General features: G+C 33.4%; 1 protein-coding gene across 2 annotated transcripts in view; it reads left to right on the top strand.

Annotated features, from left to right (window-relative positions):
* The window catches only part of LOC128990329 (tenascin-like), a 201177-nt gene that overhangs the window by 161592 nt on the left and 14483 nt on the right, over positions 1 to 25102 (top strand). For both annotated transcript variants that reach the window (XM_054412665.1, XM_054412664.1), the window contains 8 exons: positions 2385 to 2586; positions 7786 to 7853; positions 11924 to 12137; positions 13663 to 13781; positions 14217 to 14391; positions 21780 to 21913; positions 22057 to 22225; positions 22763 to 22995. In XM_054412665.1, coding sequence (XP_054268640.1) covers positions 2385 to 2586; positions 7786 to 7853; positions 11924 to 12137; positions 13663 to 13781; positions 14217 to 14391; positions 21780 to 21913; positions 22057 to 22225; positions 22763 to 22995 — 1314 coding nt within the window. The remainder of the gene's footprint in view (positions 1 to 2384; positions 2587 to 7785; positions 7854 to 11923; positions 12138 to 13662; positions 13782 to 14216; positions 14392 to 21779; positions 21914 to 22056; positions 22226 to 22762; positions 22996 to 25102) is intronic.

The following is a 25102-nucleotide window of genomic DNA, read 5'->3' as shown; positions in this document are numbered from 1 at the left end:
GCCAGATAAATGGAAATCCCCTTAGGCTGCAGGTTTGCTGTGGCGGGGGTATTTTATATTGTCAAATAGTTGTAAAAAGTGTTGATTACTTGTTTTAAGTGTTGTGTTATGTATTTGAGGGGAGAGAGGCTAATAACAACAGCACTATTAACTTGTACTTGTTTAGTAAGTTCTCAGAGGGCCGCAGCAAACATAAGGTGTTTGTTGGTAGGAACATGTAGACTGAGGGTTGATCAGTTCAGTGTGACGTGATGTTACACCATTAGTAAAAGTCCCAAAATGCAGGCTAAAAAATGAATAAAATAAGAAAACTTAAACCCCATGAACTTCCTTACTTGAACATCGAATGATTTAACATATTGCCACACTTGGGAATAACGAATAGAAATTCTATCGAATAGCACTATTCATTAGTTTTTTTGGCTAACTTCTATTTTATTAGTTTGTTTTTAAATTAACTAACTAATAACTTCTATCAGTTACTTTTTACGGGACTAACTAATAACTTCTAACTAGTTAGAATTTTCAACTAACTTTCCCAACTATGCGGAAGCATCTCAAATACTGGTTATTTATTTCACGTGATCAGTGAGAGTTGCGTGCCGCCGTGAGAGGTCAGTGCCCTTGTAGACAAACAACGCGGGGGGTGGGGAAAGAGAAAGTCAAAGTCCAGTTGCTTTGGAATGCAGTGGGCCTGTGGAAGGGTAGTGACGGCCATTATCAACACCCCAAGCACTGATGGGTGGAAAGGGGAAATGTTTGTTTGGTGACTGATATATCATCTCAAGTTTCAAAACATTGTCTTTAGTTGATGTTCATTATCTGACCAGTTTAATGTCATTTGTTTATGTTGTAGTAATGTAAAATGTGACAATGTTTGATTAAAACACAAGTACCAAGGGACCGATCTTGCTCGAGGTGTTTGATTTGTTCAAGAGGTAAAAAATAGAGCTTACAAGCCTACAAATATTTTCAGTCTTACTACGATTAATTAAGTATTAAAGTCAATTCGTTTTTGTTAGACATCCACTTATCCTCAATTTAGTCTACAAAACTTTTTAATTTGGTCGATCAATCTATAAAATGTCCACAATAAGCTTCAATCAATATAAAACTCATGATACATAACATCTGTTATCTGACGACCATTATTGCATTATGTCACTGGGATCGTGGAACGTTGCAACTATAATTACGGGATGGTGTAATAACGCACCATTTCGTGCGGTGCATCGTCGAAAAATACAAATCTCCTTGGCCTTTCCTTTAGATTTTTAGTTCAATGTCAGTGTATATTGTTTTGCAGTAAAACACTTAATGTTTTTGAACAGTTGTAATTATCCCTTTGGTTAGTAAAACATCATACAATTCAAATGTATTATACAAGCAATTTTCAATAGCATTGAAATTGGAGGAAATCGTAGGAGCGATTTTTTAAATCATATCTTGCGCAATCTTTACTCATATTATAGTATATATTAGTAACCAAGATGTTACATTAAAAAATACTTTAAAACAACTGCCCAACAAACAACTAATTTCTACTAGGCTAAAACTAACTTTATTTTCTATCAGTTAGTTTTTCAACTAACTAATAACTTCTATCAGTTACTTTATAAACTAACTAACTTATAACTTCTATCAGTTGCTTTTTACGGGACTAACTTATAACTTCTAACTAGTTAGAATTTTTGACTAACTTTCCCAACTATGCATATTGCCAACGCCAACACAAACATACAATGTTTAATAACTGTTGTATTGAAATGGTATACCTATAAAAATATCTTACAATAAGTAGGACTAATATTTTGGTTTTAAACAAAATATACTGTCTCAAATTTTGTTTTATAATACATATTTTTGACTGTGTTAATACATTTACAATGACAATTTGTAAACCATTCATTATGTCTTTTTTGTATTTTAGTTTTTTACCATGCTAACAAATCAAACACTGAGCATGGCAGGGTGTTCTAGTACTTAATACGATTATCAGATTTCATTGTTATTTCCCATGATAATTTACATATAGGTACTGTCAACTAACATGCTTTTTTGATGCTCCAGACTAGAAGAAGAGACAATTATTAACTTTCTTTAAATATTATGAACCAATATTTGCACAGTATATATTCATTTGCAGGGTATTAAAAATTAGCTTTAGTATCATAAATATATATGAAAACACGGAAAATCGTTTCCTTTGTGAATCTTATAAAGAATTGGTAAAACGTGTTGATTTATCCATACAAAATGTATTATTTCATGACAAGATCTTAAAACTTTATCAAAACACATATTTTTTGTATTGATTAACAGAACAAAATCTAGTTATTAGGTAAATGCTGTTGGTCTTCTTATTGTTTTTTTTCCTTTTTCAGGGAAATCAATGGAAAGTGCATACAAGTAAAGCCATTCTTAAATCTGGTGAACCTTCTGATAAGGAGAATATAATATCAGAAAACATTGAAGGTTTGAAAGCAGGCATTTTTTACCAAGTGAGGGTTCTTCTTATTGATGCTTATCTCCAGAAATACCAAGGAAATTTAATTAAAATAGCAGAGGTCCAAACAAAATGTCATAGTAAGTATGCTCAATAAATCTGATCCGTCATAAATTAATATTGATATTGTATTACTTTATTTTACTTTTATTATAATACTTTATTATACTTTAATTACTTTTATTATATAACTATAAATCGTGGCATTTCAAATAGGGGGGTGCAATACCTAGCATTTTGAGTTTCAGTAGGCCTACCCACCTCATTTCAATTATTTATGTCAAACATTTAATAGTTAAAGGTGTACATAGGTGTTGAACATTTTTTAAATAATATCAAACAAATTACAAGGAAGTAATCTAATAAAATTTGTGCATATAAATTTAGTTTTTGTCTTCCCGGACACGGCCACTCGTATTAAAGCTATGGTTCCACAGGATGCGGAATCTCCGCCATGCGGTGCGATTTTTTCCGCTGCGGAATTAAAACGACACTGGTTTAATGGAGTTCCCATGTGTGCGGTTCCACTGACGTGCGTTTCCGCATCCCGAATTTTCGGTTCCGCATGGCGGACAAATCATACTGGTCCGAGAGCAGTGGCAGTGCGGATTCCGCCAGCGGAGAAGGGCCATCAATTAATTATTGTGACCGATCAATTTAGTTTCCTAACATTATTTCAATAACCTTATTCTTTTTGGGACTTGTAATTTTTATTCATGTATCAATAAAACTACAATTTAGGTTCAAATTATAATTTAATTAATGTTAACTATTACCATCCTCATAAAAGATTAATAAGGTGATTTTTCAGAACTAGGTCAAACATCAGTTTACAATAAAAGCAACCACAATTAAAAATAAAAGTCTGAATATTATTATTTTATGGTATTTATGGTATTATATTTGTGGTGTGTATTTATTAATACTGGCAGAGCACCCGCCCTTCGTACGGCAGTTATACTCAAGTTTTGTGTTTGCAATGGGAGAGGACACAGTTTGATAACATTTGGTTCTTTAAATTTACAGTAGGTATGCTATAGAATACCACATCTACCATAGTTATAATGTTATACCACTACACCTAAACAAAAGAAAGAGTAAATTATCAAACATTCGCAAAATGACTAAATTCTTCAATTCCTTTTAAATATAAATACTCATAAGGTTAACATGGAGAGATACAGAGCCACTGGGGCGAAGCCCGAAAGGAATTTTTGGATAAGAATATGTCTATATTGGGAATGTGAGCTATCATCATACCAAATCAAAGCCAAGAGGGCATTCCTCTTCCTATCCATTTTCGTCGCTAGTTTGAACAGAACTGAATTTCCGTAACGTTATTTCCACAGTCAGTGGAACCACCCCTCCAGATTTACACTGCGTAATTTTCCGTTGCAGAAAATTACGCACCGCACAGCGGAAGTTCCACAGTCTGTGGAACCATAGCTTCAGTAAAAACAATATTTTTTGCGTTTACTCCGCATAACATTGCACGCTTTTGTGACGCTTAACACTTGGTGGGTTAAAAGTTCCAAATAGAACCAAATAGAGCATAGTTCCAAATAGAAGTTCCATCGCCAAATAGAACTGTAGGAGTAAGGAGTTATAGTGCAGTCATTTTAAATCCAAATTTCTCCATTACCTAAAAAAACTCTTATAAATGTAAAGCTTGGTACGTATATTGAAATTTAATTCCGGAATAACATACTAAAAGTCCTCGAAAAAAAAAACTTGTGCTACGGCCCCCATCTTGGAAAATGGCGCCCAAAAACCAGTTTTCCCCGATTACTCAAAAACTATTCATCCTATAAAAGAACACTAGGAGTACTTGTTGCTCGAATTCGAGCAATTGCTAAGTATAACAGGCGTTATTTTAATTTCTGATGACTTTAAAAGATTCGACTCAACGATTATGGAAATACTCAAGATGTACATAACAGATTGTGATATAAACATTTCTTGTGGGCCTAATGTATTATCATTTTTCAAAAGCTGATCTTGTTTTTTACTGTTTTCTACAATATTACTCATAGCCGCATTAGGTGCTCCATAATAAGGATTATAAAAAAACAACATTATATTTCTTCTACTTGGTTGTGTTCTATAACTTTCCTATGTTTCCATAGTTTGCAAATCGGCTTTTTCAATGATAACTAAGAAATGCAGCGCAGTGTTAATTCAGTTTTCTTTTTAGTATATCAAATTATCCAGGCTTTCTCGCTTTTTTCCATTGTAATATTTACGCCAACCCAAATTCAAATAGTAAATATTTCATTTCAACCAAGGCAGTAAATGATTGTAGCAAACAAATTGTATTTAGCAAACTTATTGACTGTTTACAATTAGCATACGTTCTTCTTCTCACTTTTAATTTCTGACAACAGCTGGAGTTTCATAACAATTTTTGTTTCCCATGTTAATCTTGCTTGTTGACTGGCTTGTTTTAGACCATATATGCTTTTTCTTAATCGGCAAACTTTGTTTGGTTCTTGATGAGAACCTTCAGGTTGATTCATGTATATTTCTTCGGTGAGATATCCTTGAAGAAATGCAGAGACAGCATCCATTTGGTCTATTTCTAGGTCCTTTTCAGCAGCTAATGCTAATTAATAGTGTAGAGAGCTGTAACGCACAACAGGAGAGTAAACTTCATCATAGTCTATGCCTTTGCGTTGAGCACATCCTTTTACAACAAGTCTTGCTTTGTGGCATAAGACGTTTCCATCTGCATCTCTCTTGGTTTTAAATACCCATTTTTAGTTTAAAGCCTTCCTTCCTGGTGGAAGGTCTGTAAGCTCCCAACTATTATTTTGTATCTAGGATGAAAGTTCCTGGTTCATGGCTTGTACCTACAATTCCCTATTAGGGCTTTCCATCGCTTCTTTCAGGGTTGTTGGATCGTTGCTAGATTCATCATTCTCAGCATAAAAAGTTACATAATCCTCAAGAGATTTGGGAGGTTGCCTCTGAGGTCGATCACTGGGTATTGGCAACGGATGATTTTCTTCAAGTTTAGAACTTTAATTGTCCCTATTGAAAATCTGAGCTCCTTCGTTGTCAAAAATCACAGTGTTCCCTTTGCTCAAATTTGACTGACAGACAGTAAATTTAAATTCAACCGAGGAACATAATATACCTACATTTTGAACTTTAACATCTGATGAAGTGCCTGAACCTGAAATATTTACAGAAAGGTTTTTACCTCCAATTATGTCAATTACCATAGTGGAATTATTAGCGGTGGTAATTAATACTCAATTGTGGAGATTTTCTTTTATATAAATTCAAATTTATTATAAAATTGAAATCTTATTACACATTGTGGTCTGCTGTAGAACAAAGAATAATATGACATGAAATTTTACAAGTTTGTTTAAACCTAATTATGATTATTAGACTAAGTGTAAATTAGACTAAGTGTAAATACAAATCTTGACTCATTTAACCTGTAAATATTCATTTGTAAATTTATGGTGTGTTGGCAACACTGCTTCCTTACCAGTGAAAGACTCCAAATACTTAATGTGACTGAGTCTTAAAATTAAATTTAGTGAATGAAGTGGGATGCCTACATTTCTTAAGGTAAGCCTGCTTATCCTATCCTTTCTCACACCTATTCTCAGGCAATAAGCCCTTTCTCTACAAACCTAATTATGATTATTGTTATTATTATTATTATTATTATTAGGATTATTATTATCAAGTATCACACTGTCAACACATAGCCTAAATGAGCACTAGCTCCTGAATCTAGATACCACAATCACTACTTACATCTGTTCGCATTGAAGGCAGCAAAGAGTGAATTGTCCTATTTAGACTTACAACTGTCTCTATCATTTCTCGTGCTGATGTTCCTGGATTTGTCACAGTTCCTTGATATGTGACCATAACCATTGCATTGGAAACATCGAGGACCCAATTTTAACCTTGCTATCTTGCTGTTTCTTGTCTTCGGTGGGTTTCTTTTGGCTTGAAGTGTTGTATATGTGGCTGTTCTGAAAACTTGGTTTTGAATTTTCTCTTCTACCATAACCGTACATCGCAATGCATTTGGAAGATTTATTTTCCACGGATACATCTTGAAGTAGTTTAGTTTTTATTGAATCAGCCGTTATCTTGACACCAGAACTTTCAATCCCCATGAGCATTGGTTTGAATTGATCCAGTAGTCCAGAAAGTAAAATTATTCCTACCCACTCATCATCCACTTTCAGACCAATGCTGGTTAGCTTGTGGGCCGTTGACACGATTTGATTAACAATCTTCTATGGACTTACAATTTTCTAGCCTTGTTATTGTTAACAATCACAGAAAACCAACTCTTCGGGTCAAACCCCTGTCAGAAAATGCCTTTTCTAAATTTTCCCAGGCTTCCATGGCTGTTTCTGCTGATTGGACATGGACATAATTAACTGAATCAATTAGCAAGATAATTTTGGAGTTATATTTTGTCACTTTCTTTCTATCTTCTTCAGTTCCCAAAATACAGTCCCAGAGCTCACAATCTTCCAAATGCTTGAACGGCAACTTTCCATGTATCATAGTTTTCACGGCCTTTCAATTTCTCTATTGAAGGAGGTTGATACATTCCCAAAATTGGTGAACTTGGACAAAATAATCAGATAAATTAAAAATCAGTAAACAGGAGGCCCATAACCTGATGTTGATGAAATAGCAGAGTTGAGCTGCAGCGGTTAATTACCCTGATTATAATATAAAGATACACAGTTAACATAAAACAAATTTAATTGGGAATAAGATAGAATAGAATGTAAACAGGTCAATTATAAACAAACTCATAACAATACAATAATATAACATTGACCATATATTATAATAAATTAGGCAGGCAAGGTGAATATGAAAGTTAGACATTACAACATGTTGTTTGCTTACAATAGGAAAATTTCTCTAACCGGCCCTGTTATTTCTGTAATTCAATTTTTAGTTAATCCCTTGACCAATTCATAGAATTGGACATTCCATCTCCATATGTTAAAGTTGATGCCAGTTTTTAAATGAAAATAAACATATACCTGATTGAATTGATCCACTGACAGAGTGCGCTGACGTAAATAACTAATTTCTATTGAATTCACCAAGCCAAACTGGTAGGATGCTTTTTTTTTGCTTTATGAACTATCTCAGTAACTAGAGAAAATATAATTAGTAGCAAATAAGGGACAGCTATTTCATAGATTTAATGTCTATAATCCAAAATCTATTGGTTAATCACAAAGAACCTTTTCATTACTGTATGTTTGATTTTTTTACAGTTCCTTCTATTTATAACTATAGTTTGGCAGCAGTTACCAACACAACAACAATAACAATTTCTTGGAGTGTAAGTATGACCTAAAGCTTCATTCTTTTTGTAAAATTAATGAAAATTTTAATAAATTGTTATGCACAAATATATGATCACATTCATTGTCACATATTGCAATTTAAAAAATAAAACCCATCAACACTTTTTTCGTTTGACCCAAATGTAGGCTGTCGAACATGTATACTGCCTCTTAACTATATGCGTATTTTTTTCTTTACCTGCACGATAGAGTGACACCATTTAGAGTACGTATTATTATTAACTTAATTTTAACGCTTTCACAACAGCAATTATCATACAAAAAATGCATGTATAAATTGATAGACACTATAAAAAACAAAAAGATGCAAATTATTTATTTGCCAATTATAATAGATTACATTTATTCTACAAATTATTATTTTATTAATAAAAATATCTGACGTGTTTCAAAATATATTTATAAATACTTTAAATATATAATATAGTTTCAAAAATATGTTATATATATATTTAAAATATTCTCAACACATATTTTTTTTAAATATTTAATATGAAAAATATACATATAAAATATGTATATTATAGATTCTATACTTATTTGATCAATATATATTATGAATCTATTTTATATATTCAAAACTTATATTTAATTTATATTTTGCATTGCTTTTTGGTAATATTTTAAATATATATTTGAATATATCAAACTATTATTAAAGATATATTATTTATATATTTTATTCGAGGTTCTATCAAATACAACTTTAAATATATAAAATACTAGTGTACCTGTTGCTCGAATTCGAGCAATTGCATTACAGGTGACTCAAAGATTATGGAAATACTCACAATCTACACAACAGTTAGATATAATCAAAATATTCTGTAAATATCTTATCTTTTTCTATAGTGTTCTATAGTGTTTTCTACAAATTTTTCCTTCTCGTAGTCGCATTAGGTTGTCTATGATAACGATTATAAATGAAAAAAAACATTATTTCTATTTCTTCTACTTGGTTGTGTTCTATGACTTTTTCTATTTTTCCTTTGTTTGCAAATCGGTTATTTCAATGATTGCTTAAGAAATGTAGAACAGTGTTAATTCAGTTTTATTTTTAGCCTATATCAAATTGTCCAGGATTTCTCACTCTTTTCCATTCTATACACCAACCCAAGTTTCGTCTACAGATACAATATGCCAACGAATATCACATACGTACAATATCCAAGAAGTGGTTAAAAAGGCAGAAACCAACCCATACAGTAGATATAAGTTAACTCCAAAAGAAAAGAGTTACTGTGATAATACGATTTTCCACTGATTTGGTAATAGAACATTATATTGCAAAACATGACACAATGCAGAAGAAAATCCATTTTAAAATCAGTAAAACCCATTGCAAATACTGTACTTCATTTTGACAAATTCAATAAATCACAATTTAAATATTAACAGCTGTTTCATTAAAAAGTAGTGTAGAATTATGCATATGGTCGTAATGTAAACAAATCTGGAGGCAACTTTAAAGGCTTCTGGGGCAGAGCCCCAAGGGAATTGACCTCGTTCCTCTTTTGATGGCTCATCTACAGACCAAGACCTTTCTTTAGAGACCCCTACCAAGTTTCTACGCCCAGCCGTTCTCTCAAATTAGCTGTGACAAAAACCCCGTTTTCCTCCATAAGAATAACATGGGATGGGAATTCAACGGCCACTGGGGCAGAGCCCCAAGGGAATTCACCATGTTTCTCTTTTGATGGCTCATCTACAGACCAAGACCTTTCTTTAGACACCTCTACCGAGTTTCTACGCCCAGCCGTTCTCTCAAAATAGCTGTGACAAAGAAAAACAGTTTCAAATTAATATATAGATTTATAAAATACATATTTGTGCTACTAGGGAAATTGTCCAGTATTTCTCACTTTTTTCCATTGTAATTTTAAAAATTACACCTACCAAGTATCGTCTACTACAGATGCAATACGCCAAAGAATATCGTCTACGTGTAATCTCCAAGAAGTGGTAAAAAAGGCAGAAACCAACCCATACAATAGATATAAGTTAACTCCATAAGAAATAATTTTAAGAGTTACTGTGATATTAGGATGTTCCACTGATTTGGTAATAGAACATTATATTGCAAAACATAGCACGATTCAGAAGAAAATTTATTTTAAAATCAGAAAAAAACTTTTGCAAATACTTAATTTTGACAAATTTAGTAAATCACAATTTAAATATTAACAGCTGTTTCATTCAAAAGTAGTGTAAACGTATGCATATGGTCGTAATGTAAACACATCTGAAGAGGGAACTTTAAAGGCCTCTGGGGCAGAGCCCCAAGGGAAAACAGCTGTTTCATTCAAAAGTAGTGTAAACGTATGCATATGGTCGTAATGTAAACACATCTGAAGAGGGAACTTTAAAGGCCTCTGGAGCAGAGCCCCAAGGGAATTGATCTTGTTTCTCTTTTGATGGCTCATCTACAGACTAAGACCTCTCTTTAGAGACCCCTACCGAGTTTCTACGCCCAGCCTTTCTCTGTAATTAGCTGTGACAAAACCCCGTTTTTCCTCCATAAGAATAACATGGGATGGGAATTTTAAAGGCCACTGGGGCAGAGCCCCAAAGGAATTTACCACGTTGCTCTTTTGATGGCTCATCTACAGACCAAGACCTTTCTTTAGAAACCCCTACCGAGTTTCTACACCCAGCCGTTCTCTCAAATTAGCTGTCACAAAGAAAAACAGTTTCAAATTAATATATAGAATAGATTTATTTATTTTTTTGTTTAAAGGATAAATGAATTCTCCTATATTTGGGTTGTCTGTTGTTTTCTATTAGTGAATTTCAATATAGGGAAAGCTATCAGGTAGCACAAAAAGACATGGACTCGAGACCAAATTATTTTTTAAATTTTGATGTCCCCAGAGTTTCTAAAACGTTATTTGTTAAAAATGTTATACATGAAAAATTAAAAACATCATTAAAAAAAATATTTAGTCATACACTAGCTACCTCCTCAGGAGGCCAGGGCGGCCCTCTAAGAGTCAGACGAAAATCTTGAATGTAAGCATAGGTTGATATTGCATATCAAATTAAAAGGGATTTATTAGCGGAATACAATGCCGCAACTCAATCATACAATCGAGTCAAAAATGGGGGGATGTGCGACTCTGTGAGAACCATAAACACCTTCATGAATGAGTCGCATACTATACTTTTTGCCATACTACCAGCATCAAGTTTTTTTTTACATCAGGTTTTTGCTTATTTAACCCCTTAACCGCCACGCACGAGATATGCCAGGCGATACTAGTTTTCAGAGCAACCGCCACGTACGAGTTATCTCGTGTTGACGTAATCAGCTGTTGTGTTTTATTTTTAACAGCTCACTTCCCGCCTTATCTCTGATATACGTACGTAAACAAGTTGTTGACAGTGCTGCTTGACTAGTGCTGCAATCTGGTGGATTTTAGTGGTATTATAGGTCAGTAATGGTCCCGATCAGTTCCGTTTGTAGTTTCAGTAAAACTTGTGCTTGCGGAAGCTTACGTAATGCTTACGTACATTATGCGTGTCATTATAATTGTGTTTTTTTGTGGTTATTTACTTGGTAGTGTTGAATGAGTAGTAAATATTAGTCGTAATGGCTGGTGACATGCTTGAGGATGACGATTTATTAGAGTTGTAGACTTTATTGCAGGCCTAATTTTTATTATAGGTCTAACTCAAGAAAACCCCGTACCCCACCCCCCCCCCAATCACAAATTTTAGTAGGGTATTGTTAAAGCTTAATGTTTTTGAAGATGTCTACAAACAATATTGATAACTATTTTCTTTAAAAAAAACAACTGGTACAGTTTTTTAAATCACAAGTAAAAATCGTCAAAAACGGCAAAAATAAGTGGCAATGGCGGATTTTGACTAGGCTACTTAGACGGCGGTTAAGGGGTTAAAGGTTCAAAATTTAAATTTTGTCCATTTTTACAATTGTTTTTGTAAAAATAGTTATAAGTTATAAATATTTTGCACTCCAATGTTGGATGGAAAGCTTAACAGTGGTGTTTTGCTGATTGATTATAACAAATGTTTTAACTTGAAGTACAACGCTGAAGATGAGAACTGGTGTCCTGTGGAAACTTACGAGGTGACGTGGAAGGAAGGATGGAAGAGACAAGTGGCATTCACTAAAGAGAACCATTTCACTCTCAGCCACTTAGTACCCGGGCTAAAAATCAAATATCAAGTGAGGGCTAAAACAAGGAATGGCTTTGCCCCTTACTCACCAACTATGATGACATCTGCAGTTCAAGCTGGTGAGGATTATTTGAAGATAAAGCTGGGATTTAAATTAGTGTTTATAAAGTGTCAATATTATTATTGAATTATGATTTCACTATACTTTTTATGTCAAATTTCTACTGTGATAGATAAAGTTTTCTGGAATAACGGTATCAGCAATCTGACACATACTTTCTCCCATAAGCTTGTCAACAACCTTTATCATGAGTAAGCAGTGGGAGTAACTGATATTTTAAAGGGTAAAATCACATTAGTTGCAATAACGTTTTAACCGTAATTTTGACAGAAATGAGATTAGTACCATTTAGTTCAGAATTTAAATGACTATATAAACATAATTAATTTGTATCAAAACCCGTCGGGCCATTTTTGAAAAAATCCGATTATCTGTTATTCTATAGGTTTTTATGAGAAAATCACCATTAAAAATCAAAATCCCAAAAAAATTAAATAAACACCTGGAAATATCATGGATTGGTACCTGCATACCTAATTTAATCAAAATCAGCCTACAGATATGGTCGGCAGCTCTGTACACATCCACACACACATAAGACATCACTTTGAAAACCACTTTTTTGGGTTCAGAGGGTCTCAAAATGAATATATCTACTCAAAACTCAAACTCGAAAATTTTGATAAAAACAATACTTCCACTATAAGGTGTTTCAGAATTTGTGTTGGATATTTTAGGGTATTATTCCTGGGTAAGAAACATATCAAAATGTCATATTTAAATTGTCTGGAAGATCTTAATTACTCACACAGCCGCCATTTTGTTGTTTTCACTTATTAACTGTTTTCTAAAAAGAGGTGAAAGATACAAAATTGAAACTTCGCACAAACATTTATGACAATTAGAAAAAGCTACAACAAAATTATGACAATTTTTAAAATTCACAAAACAAAATGGCGGTCATTTAAAATTTTGTTTCTTAAATACTCTAACTCAAAAACCGTTGCTTTTACACTTTACAAGGATAACTTTTTTAAGGTAATTTACTTACAAATCGATTTACACCTTACTTTTTACGATTGGGCAATATTACCTGAGATATGGCAGCTTTAGTAATGCGTGACCGCTGGAGGTTAGTTGTAGTGCATGCCGAGGCATGCGGCTAAAGCCTGCCACAACAATGGAACAATCTCCGCCTACTTTGCAAAGTATTTTTAAGCTATTTTAGATGATTTCAAACAATAATAAAATATTACAGAACCCCAAAAGTTTCTTTTTTATCAATTTATCCACCATTATCATTAGGATGGCTCAAAAATTGCAGATATTTTTACCCTCTTTAAAATTCAGTAAAAAGTCAGTTCCTCTAACCTTTTACGCTGAGTGTACACTTTAAAAGTGAGTGTAAAAAGTTAGAGGAGCTGACTACATTGAATAAGCAATAACATCATCAGACAACAATAGAATCAGTTGATTAGTTTCTAAACAAGTACGTTGACTTTCACCACAGCTGATATAAAAAGTTTGGGTGTTTTGTGTGAACTTGTACCGGTATTATATAATTTCTATGATTTTGTTTGTAGTGGTGCCTCCAGTACGAAATCTACATGTTGAATCAAGTCAGAGCTCCTCAGTTGATCTATCTTGGGATCCCCCAATAGGCAGTGGTGAGAGGAAGCTGCTGTATACTATTTTGTATGAGGTAAACTATTTTAATGACTATAAAATCAAAGACGACGACAACTAGACAAAGCTACAACAAAATTATGACAATTTTTTTAAATTCCTTCAACCCCCTAAGTGATGACTAGAGTAATCTTGTAATATTAGGAAAAAACTATGCATGGGGGGGGGGTTAATTAAAAATTAACCAAGTATTTTTAATTAGCAAGGTTAAGTAGTTTGTGTGTTGTTTGTATTATCATATGTGCACAGTTTATTTTTGTTACTTTGCTCGTCAGGATTGATCTGGAAACCTGATATAAAAATACTGAAATCAAACCTGACCAGTAAATTTACAGTACTCTAGCTGATTTTACTGTATACAAAGACTTTCTCGCTTAAAAGAACACAGAAACTAGCTGCTTACTGTGTACTGTGATAAAATGTTTATTACACACTATTATGTGTGTTCCAGTGTGTAGACCGTCCGGCATGTAGTCCTGGATGCCAGAATGTAAGTGAAGGCCAGTTGACACAAGATGGCACCTCTATCACCCTTAGTCCTTTGCTGCCCTTCACTAAGTACAAAGTGACAGTCAGGGCTAGCGGTGGAGCCGACTCTTCTATTTTTGTAGGAACAACTAGAGTTGGTAAGCTGAAACTTTGAATCCTTTGTAAGAATATACATAGGGGATCTAGGCCCTAAAATGTGGGGGGCTAAACCGGGCTGCCGGGGGGTCTGGGGGGTATGGAATACCCCTCAGTGCGGAGGGGGGCCGGGAAAAATAAAAATATCTTTGACGAAATATAACCTCCAAATACGTATTTTAGGCTATTTGGAAATCAACACGGTGAACATACTTGAAGGACCTTGTAATCGGCTAATTTACTAATTACATGTAAGAATTTCACCCTTACACATTATGAGATAATAAAAGACTTAAAGTCATCTAAAGCCCCTGGATGGGATGAAATTTCAACTTCATTAATGAAATCAAGTTCAGAGTTTATTGCTCAACCCATTGTTCATTAGATAAACATTCCTTTGTGTACTGGTGTTTTCCCTGACCTATTAAAACTATCAAACATAATACCAGTCTTTAAAAAGGGTGACTCAAAAGATATATCCAACTACAGACCTATTTCTTTATTGCCTAGTTTCTCAAAAATATTTTAGAAAGTCGTCTTCAATAGATTGTGTGATCATTTTGAAACATCCCAAATTTTGGATACATGTCAGTTTGGATTCCGGAAGGGACGGAGTACGACAGATGCAATCTTCAGCTTTATTACCCAAGTCACAGGTACTCTTGACAGATCACAGGCAGTAGCTGGTCTCTACTGTGATCTGTCAAAAGCATTTGACTGTGTAAACCGTAGCCTGTTAATACAAAAACTAAACTTTTATGGTGTGTCAGGCATGGCTATAAAGTGGATAACCTCGTTTTTATCAACGCGGAAACAGTGTGTGGACCTACGGTTAATTAATCTGAAATCTGATTTCAAATTAGTCACAGAGGGTGTACCACAAGGCTCAATACTTGGTCCACTACTGTTTTTGGTTTATATTAATGACCTACCTTTGATTTTAAAGTCAAAATCAGTAATGTTTGCTGATGACATTTCCATTATTTTCACTGATCATAGTAAAATTTTCATGCAACTAAACAGCTGAACAAGATTTCCTTCAGCTAGAAAAATGGTTTGAAGCAAATGGTTTGGCGTTAAATAAAGATAAATCTCTTCTGATGGAATTCCAAAAAAACTACCAGAAATCAGACTCATCAACAAAATTAGATTTGAATCTTTCTCTAAATTCAGTAAGCTCAGTTAAATTCTTAGGCATCACAGTGGATCAAAAGTTGACTTGGCAAAATCATATTGGTGAAGTTGTAAAAAATTAAATAAAGCACATTTTAATTTCATTATTTTATCTAATTCTGTTGACATATCCACTCTCATGATGGTTTATTACGGTTATGTCTATCACTTGTTTAATTATGGTGCGATCTTCTGGGGAAATTCAGATAGGAGAAAACAAGTTTTTAAAATGCAGAAGAGAATTATCCGTATTATTTTTGGGCTTAAAGGAAAAAAATCCTGTAAGAGTATTTTTAAAAATCACAAAATTCTTACTTTTCCCAGTATATAAATATATAATTTGATTTTGTACATAAGACAAAATTTATAAAATTTTCCAAATAACTCTGATTTTCACAACTATAACACAAGACAAAAGAATAGCCTTACATACCCTAGACATAACACCTCCACCATTGAACATTCTCCACATTATGGTATAAAATTGTATAATAGCCTGCCTAGCACCATAAAGGGTTTGACAGATTTTAAAAGATTTAAAACCAGTTTATTCAAATTGTTGTCTTAGTTAATTAGTTAATAGCTCTTAATTAATTAGTGCTGTAAATTTGCCAAATGTATAGTTATATTTATTCTTGACTTGACACAATTCATGTATAGAAATGTACTGCTTGAATAAAGGATTTTTTGATTTGATTTGATATGGAAAATACCTGACATAAGGTAAAAGAAAGGAACAGACTGATCCAAACCCTAAATGTGTGTGTACTGTATACCTAGAATCCTAAATGAATTGCTGGTTTGTAGCATATAACTCAGGTCTTCTCACAGACAAAGTCAAGAACTTGACTTTGTCTATTGAGAGCTCCAACACCTTTTTGGCAATGGTAAGACGTTATTTTTCACCACATAAAAAGTTAAAATTTAGGGTGTCTAGTTTATTCCCATTTAAAAATTCAAGACTAAGGCCAAATTTTTCAAGGCTGGATTTTTCAACAATTAGTGATGTGTTGATACCAAAATATAGCACTACTCTAAATTGGCAATATCATGTTCATTTGGTAAAGGCAAGGCTTAGTTCGAGTATATTTGCTATGAAATGTTTGTGTCGTGAATTGAATCAGAATTCTTTAATACAGGCTTATTATGGACTATTTCATAGCCATTTAAGGTATGGTTTGATTGTTTGGGGATCTTCTCCTCATGCAAATGAAGTTTTTATTATGGAAAAAAAGTTCTTAGAGTCATTGCTGGTGTAAATATGTGTCATAGTTGTAAAAATCTATTCAAGGAGTTTAAAATTTTGACTTTGTTTTCTTTATTTATACAACAATGTCTACTTTATATTAGATCCAATATTCATTTATTAGACTGTAGAAAAGATGTGCACAGTTATAATAGCCTATTCGTATTTGTAATAACATTAATTTGCCAAAAGTAAGACTAGCCAAGACAGATAAAAGACCAATGATGATTGCAATTAAGTTGTACAATAAGTTACCATTAGATATAAGACTGCTTAGTGATAAGGATTTTAAAATTAAATTAAATTATTTTCTATGTAAAGGATCATTTTATTCTATAGAAGAGTATATGTCAAGACAATGGACTGTTAAGGACTTCTGTTGAATATTATTTATTTATAAAATTGACGTGCCAATGTATTTGCATGAAATATTTTCTGGCTGAATAAAGTTCTTATTCTTAGCGATTCTCAATTCTTGATACCCAATGCCAATTTTTATAATTGAACCAAATTTTGGAATTCCACACCAAACCCTGTCTTTATGTCATAAAGTATTAATATGTAATGGGGTGTTTTTCAAGTAAAGAAAAAAATGCAGCAATAAAAACTCTCACTAGCCAAATTGGATTTTTTGATGATGAAAATCTTCCACGACCAAGTAGACATGATCATTAACTGCCTCGGACGTCATCGTCGCCGTTCGCAATCGCGGCAAAATTATGATAATTTACCACAGCCATGTAGACATTATCATTGACTCCCGCGGCCACAGAAACGTCATCGGCGGCGTCTGCGATGATCGCGGCAAAATCATGAAAATTCCCGACTTTCATATCAAAATAAAGACTAAATCCCAACTTTTCAAGACCGATTTGAAATTCAATACTAATTCCCGACTTTCCCGTTTTTCCCAACTTCTAGACACCCTATAAAAATAATAATTTTTTTTACAAAAAATCAAACTTTAAGGTTCCGATTAATTTTTTTTAATTAATTTTTCTAACTTAACCAAAAAGAATGTGAATTATCATATCTGGGGGGGGGGGGCTAAGCCCCCACAAGCCCCCCCCCCCTTTAGCCGCCACTGAGAATATATAAATTTTGTATTGTTAGAATTTTAATAAAATTGTATTTAGGCTTACCTTATTTAAGTTAAGTTGGCTAGGTATAACTAAACATGATCACATTAGTTTTGTTTACATCTGTAACTTTTATGTTATTTTGAATTTACCCCTATTTCAAAACTAAACATCATAAAAACATAATATTTATTTTCAAAGTAGGCCTTTTATTACTAATCTATATACCAAATATCACTATAATCAAAGCTGTAATCAAATGATAAATAGTTTTGGTGAAATGACAAAATGACGGTTATATACGGATAACTTTTGATTTTTTTACATTGGTCCAGAATAATGATACCTTAAAAAGTAAAAGGTCGGTAAAGAGTTTGGGATTGGGACACCCTGTAATAAAATGCTTTACCTTAATCATGACACTGCTCACCACTAATCTCTTAATAGATCAAAGTAGTTGAGCACAGAGTTGTTGACTCTGTAAAATTCTGTGCTCTGAAGAAATCAATGAAATGCAAGTTCGCTGAGATTTAAATATTAGCTTTAAATAAGTTTGATGATTACCGGTACCTCCTTATTATAAACTCTAGCTTGTACCCGGGGCTTTGCCTGCGATGGTATAACCATAAATATTATACTACAGCATAATAAATAAACATAGTATTACAATCATCACAATAAATTATCCAGTGGCTTTAAACTAAATAAAAACAACTTGTTAATAACTCTGACTAAATAATTCTACAACATGAAGTCTTGAAACTGAAAATGTCGTGTCTCTTCGGCTTCTCCAAGCATAGTTTTTTATAGCTCTATCGGCTCTTCTAATACTGCACAGGTAAAGAAACTTTTCCACCAGAACAACACATTTCAGCAGGCTCATCTTTCCATTTTAATGCTTTGCAGTGTATACACTCTCGGGAGACGGACAGCGTCCCAGATCTTTGTTTGGGTTAATCCCCTGATTTATGGCCTGAGGGTAGTGGTCACCAGTAGAGGGGTGGGGAATCGAGAACTCTGAATCCCACCGGAGGCGTTAACTTTTTGTCAAAGATTTCGCTTAGAATGCGATTACTTCTTAACTGTACATCTTTTGTTATAATTTATAACTTTATGACAAAAACTATTTTCGATTATTAACCATTATTCGATTTTTTTATTATCAGCAAGTTTGGTTGGTTTGGTTAGGTTATGATAGTTTAATTTTATAATTAAAAAAATTATAAAATTAAATGTTAGGCATTTGTCATTTTATTTTATGAACAGAACTATTTTTTTATTATTAAACCTTCATTCGATTTTTCATTATCAGCAAGTTTGGTTAGTTTGGCTAGGTTATGACAGTTAAAGTAAATTTAACTCTAACCTACAAACGATACGTTTTGACAGCGACGGTGATAGAGCTAACAATTTGCCGCGAACAGTTCGGCTATGCGCGGTATGATGCGGAAGCGTTCGACACCAAACTAAAACTGACAGGTCAACCGACCGTGATTAAGAGGATTACAGCCTCGGTCATGTGCCTACACCCATACACTCTCTGCCCATTCAATATACAGGGTGAATAAAAAGTCAAGACCCCCCCATCTAATATTTTTCCAAGTAAATATACAGAGATGTCCTTTTGGGGGTCGTGCAATCTTAGCAGGAAGTTTCATTTTATGATTTTGAAATTGTTGAGTGTCCCCCCAAAAGGGGGGATTTGGGGGGTAACTCAAATATGTTAAATGTAAACCCCCTTCAAGTGACACCTCATTTTAAAATGTTTACAAAAACTTAAAGAATGGTGAAAACTAGAGGTCACTATCTCTTCTCTGTCCAAAATGGTAGCCCGTCAAATGTTGTGGAAAATCAATGGTTAATATTGGATCGTAATGGTAATATTGGCTACCATTTTGGATAGAAAAGAGATAGCGAACTCTGGATTTCACCATTCTTTAAGTTTTTGTAAACACTTAAAAATGAGGTGTCACTTGATGGGGTTTTACATTGAAAGGTTTTTAGTTGCCCCCCAATCCCCCCTTTTGGGGGGACACTCAAAAATTTTAAACGTAAACCCCCATTTAGTGACACCTCATTTTTAAGTGTTTACAAAAACTAAAAGAATGGTGAAAACCAGAGTTTGCTATCTCTTCTCTATCCAAAATGGTAGCCAATATTACACTTACGAACCAATTTTACCATTGATTTTCCACAACATTTGACGGGCTACCATTTTGGACAGAGAAGAGATAGAGACCTCTAGTTTTCACCATTCTTTAGGTTTTTGTAAACACTTTGAAATGAGGTGTCGCTTGAAAGGGGTTTACATTTAAAATATTTGAGTTACCCCCCAAATCCCCCCTTTTGGGGGGACACTCAAAAATTTCAAAATCATAAAAAGAAACTTCCTGCTAAGATTGCATGACCCCCAAAAGGATATCTCTGTATATTTACTTGGAAAAATATTAGATGGGGGGGTCTTGACTTTTTATTCACCCTGTATTTAAATAGTTTGTATTGTCTATAGTATATTGTTGTGTGATATTCCATTGCATCAATTTTGAGCACACACCAAGTATCCAAGACTCTCTTTTGAATGCTTGTCGCCAATTATTAAATTAAAACATAAACATAACTGTAAACAATCCTACTTTGGCGGTTAGGAATGTATATTACAGCTTTTTTTGTTGCTATTTGTAATTAAAATGAGAATAATGGTACCTGAACAGAATAAGGCTTTAATTCACTAAAGAATCACACTTGAAATATGTTAGGAGTTATGTACAAACAGTCAATAAATAAACAAAATAAACAACATGTGATTAACAATTTAAAACATAAAGTAAAGAAGGAAAGGCATAGTGTAAAATGTTATAACACTATGTTGTTTAAATTTTAGCTGTTGTCATAAATGCAAAACAAAAATTAATAGAGCTGCACCCTGTAGGTAAACCTTACAAATTTTTAATGGTATTGAGTTGAGTATCATCATAGACGAAAAGAATTCAATATAAACTGTCAGCCGTCCTGTGGTTACCATAGGTTCTGGCGCACATCGCTGGGAGCGCTGTGTAGTTACATAGCGAGTAGGTTGTAACTACATGGCGCTCCCAATGGTGTGCACCAGAACCTATGGTAAGCGCAGCACAGCTGACGGTCTAAATTTAGTTTTTTTGTCTATGGTATCATAGAACCACAGACTATAGAGTACCAACTGGTTTAGTTGAAACAGCTGTCAAAATTATTTAATCCATAGCCCAAAAAATCCCAAAGTACCCATGAACTTTTGAGAGAACTAAAAGTCACACCGCCATAAACCATAATATGGTATATTATATATTATACTTAAAATGTTCGCCATGACGAGAAACTTTGCGCAAAACTATCCATTATTTAATAAATTGCCCTTTAAGGTCGTATTTCATAATACCGGTAACATTTTAAGGTCCTTCTAAAGGGAACTTTCCATATACTTCATGTTAAAAATACCTCAGCTGTACTTATTTGTATGTTATTCTTTCAATTTATTACCTTATTAAAATCACTTGTGATTATTTTTTTGTATTAGGCTACTATATTCTGTTTTGTTTATTTTAGCTTAACTTAACCAAACATTAGTTTTATTAATACCTATGAAGTCAAACGGAGTGAAGCCCGTGGCTAGTTCCTTTTAAATATGAATACTCGTGTTCGTAAGGTTAACATTGGAAAGTTCAGAGCCACTGGCGTGGAGCCCGAAAGGGTTTTTGAGATAAGGATGGATAGGCTTATATTTTAATTGGGAATATGGACTATCATAACGTCAAATTTTAGCCCAATCGGACCAGTAGATAATGCAAGGTTGAACTTCAAACAAACAAACACACTAACTTTGGCATTTACAATATTATAGTAAGATTATATTCCACAGTGCCGACAGAAGCCCCCTCAGTTAGTGTTGGTACTCGAAGACCACTTAGAACCAACACAAGCGTGACAGTGTTCTGGGACCAGACTTCTGTCTGCACAGGATATCTCCTGGGATACAACTACCAGCTGACCAAGGTTTGTCATTGACACAGTCAGTTATTGTTATAATCATGTATCAAAATGTTTTCTTACTCTTATTTCTTACTTTGTTTGCCTAATAATTACATTGGTAAAAAATAAAACTGTGTTCACAAAAATATAAAATTTACTGTTTGCAGGAATCGGAAGGCTTAAAAATTTTAGCAAGTGGTTTTACAAAGGATACCAATGTTAGTTTCCACAACCTAACGGCTAGCTCAGAATACACAGTCAAAGTGTTTGTCCATACGGTGGCAGGCTGGAACCCGCTATCATTCCTGGCCATACACATCAACACATCCGCTACAGGTTAATACTTCAATAGTTGTGTGGGCATAATACATGTTGAGTTTCTCCAGAGCATATTATTTGTTCAAATAGTCCTGATCTTGATATTTTAGTTACAAAACCAAATCTGTGTCAAACAAAATCATTGGACACCAAAGTAAAAAAAAAATGACAACCCTATGAGAAATTAATTTTGAAACCAGAGAGTTGGCTGTTATCCGCTCAAACAGTGGAGTCCATCCCTTCACATTGTTATGTTTACCGTTCCAAAATATTTACTTAAAAATTTAGTCACTGGCTCAAACAAAATCGATTTTATAGTGAGTTTCTAAGAACAACCTGTACTTAGAAATGCTTTTTGTACAAATGCTTGTAATATTACACCTAATTTGTTAACATCTCTTTAATTAAATTTTCTTTATTTTTTTAAAATTTTCTTTTAAATTTGTTTTGTGTCTCTTGTGATTTCTTTATGCTTTTTCTTTCTCTCCGTATTCATAGCACTAAGTATAGAGAAAGTGTTATTTTTGTCAAATTTTGTTTACATTGATGTTGTAGTTCCAGAGGCTGTGAGGAATCTGACAATATACAAGAGAGGCAGAGGTATGCTAGGGCTGAGATGGGCTGAACCAAAGGCCATCTATGGACAACTCAAGTCATTCACCGTGACACACAGTCTGGGCCCAGATGTTCAATCTCACATTGTTGAGCCTGTTCACTGTGTTGTATGGCCAGATCTATACTGCCATACCCTTGAGGAGCTTAAATCTAACAAACTATATACTGTTACGGTATGTTTAATCATACTTTACTTTATGCTAACAAGTATAAACTTTTTAGCAAGTAGCAGTATAGAAGTTCACTTAGGCTTTTAGCTTTGTTGAGATTTTTCAAATTGTGTGATGAAATATTTATTGAATTTTTTAGTAGTTAATAATTTTTGCATATCTTTAAATTAAATATCAGTTATTTGTTGAATAACAGTTATCTGTATATTTTAATCAAACATGGTTGGATGAAAATTGGTTTCAGAAATAGCAACTTTGTACACAAAAACTTTGGTATTAGGCATGTGCAAAGCATATTTTTAGATTAATTCTCTAGAAAACGTTAAGGGTTAAGGGTGGTCTATCTTTATCACTGTAACTTGAAACATTTTTGTTTTTTGGGGTTTGGTTCAAAAGTTTTTGTTTAATGTATATGTAACGGTTGGTACAGTGAGAAAATAAAATTTTAATGTATTCCTGTATTACTCCTGGTAAATAAATAAACATAAAAGCCCGATGGGCAGCACCATTTAGCATACTTGCAGCGGTACTTTGGTATTATATGGAGGTCACCCTTATACAGCACGCTGTGGCGGTTATATTAGGTTGTGGGTTTTCATAAATATAAAGTATGACTCATCTGTTGTGGTTCGATTCATAACAAAATGAGGAAAGTCCTACAAACATATTTATGATAACCCAACCTAACATAACCGCCGCAGCGCGCTGTAAAATAACTGGCCTCTGTATAATACCAAATTACCCATAGGTGTAATGTCAAACGATCGCGGTAAAATCTTAAACATCTCGTGAAACCACAGGGACATCATCATAGTCAACAACAATCACGATGAAATTGTGAAAATCTCCCTCAATCACAGGGATATCATCGTCGTCACTTGGGATCATAACAAATCATAAATAATTTTAGAAATTAAAATTCCATTGTTTTTTCTAAAAAAGACTTTGTGTAAAAGGCACTTTTTGCTAGCAAACTACAGGTAAATTTGACACTGCCGACAGAACAACAGAAACAAACATTCTCTTACCCAAGTAAAAATTATAAATTTGAAGCGAAATCTTCCAATTTCTGTAATTTTGTTTCTTACTCGTAAGAAATATTATACAAATCCAAGTAAATATTGTGAAGAGAGCAAACCAAAGGTAGGAAAAAGATTTCATTATTTTAAATGTTTTTAAAGTTTTTTTTCTTTCAATTTAAAGCAACTAAAAAATATGCATGACTGGCACCTAATCAAAACTTTTGATTCCGAGAAAAGTTTGTAAGCATCTATTTATTAATAACTATGGCTTAATAGTAGGTATACCCATGCCGCTTTCACTTGATCACATAAATAGCCATAACCAATTAATTACTTACACTTCCTCAACAAAAATTGTTAAGTATGGTGTCCCTCAAGGATCAATATTGGGACCCTTATTATTCTTAATTTACTTAACTGACTTCCCCTCATTGATAGAATCTCCCAATCGTGTTTGTTTATTTGCTGATGACATCAATATAAAAATATCCGGAAATTGAAATTCTGATGTGGAAGTCTCTTCTTTTGTTGAGCTTACCAAATGTAACCAATATTTAAATTAAATCAATTTATTACCGAATACAATAAAAACTAATTATATAAATTTTTCTTCAACGAGCAAAAATTCACCTGAGTTTAATATTTTTATGGATACAATTTTACTAAGTGAAGTTAAAACAATAACATTTCTTGGATTGCATTTAGATGATAAATTCAACTGGGACAGTCATGTTGAAAACGTTTGTAATAAAGTCAACTCAGGCATACATGCATTAAGACAAATGTCAAAATTTAGTAGTTTAAAAACCTTAAAAATAGTATATCATTCCTTAATTGAATCACATATTTCTTTTGGGTTGTGTCTTTATGGGGGCACATCAAATTTTAACCTAAATAGCATTCTGGAACTTCAAACATCCGCAAAAGAGCAGTTTAAAGAAATAGGAATTATGACTGTTTTTAATAGATTTATCAAATAGCCCTTTAAATTAAATCAAACCATGAAAGATTGCCAAAATTGAACTCTTTTCATACATATTCAACCAGAAAAGGTAATGAATTGGCATTCAACAGACATAATTTATCGG

This window comes from Macrosteles quadrilineatus, unplaced genomic scaffold (assembly GCF_028750875.1).
Source record: "Macrosteles quadrilineatus isolate MER2022 unplaced genomic scaffold, UCM_ALF_1.0 Scaffold_3__2_contigs__length_128488019, whole genome shotgun sequence".
NCBI lineage: Eukaryota > Metazoa > Arthropoda > Insecta > Hemiptera > Cicadellidae > Macrosteles > Macrosteles quadrilineatus.
Note: the sequence above shows the minus strand (reverse complement) of the source record. Positions and strands in the feature narration are given on the sequence as shown.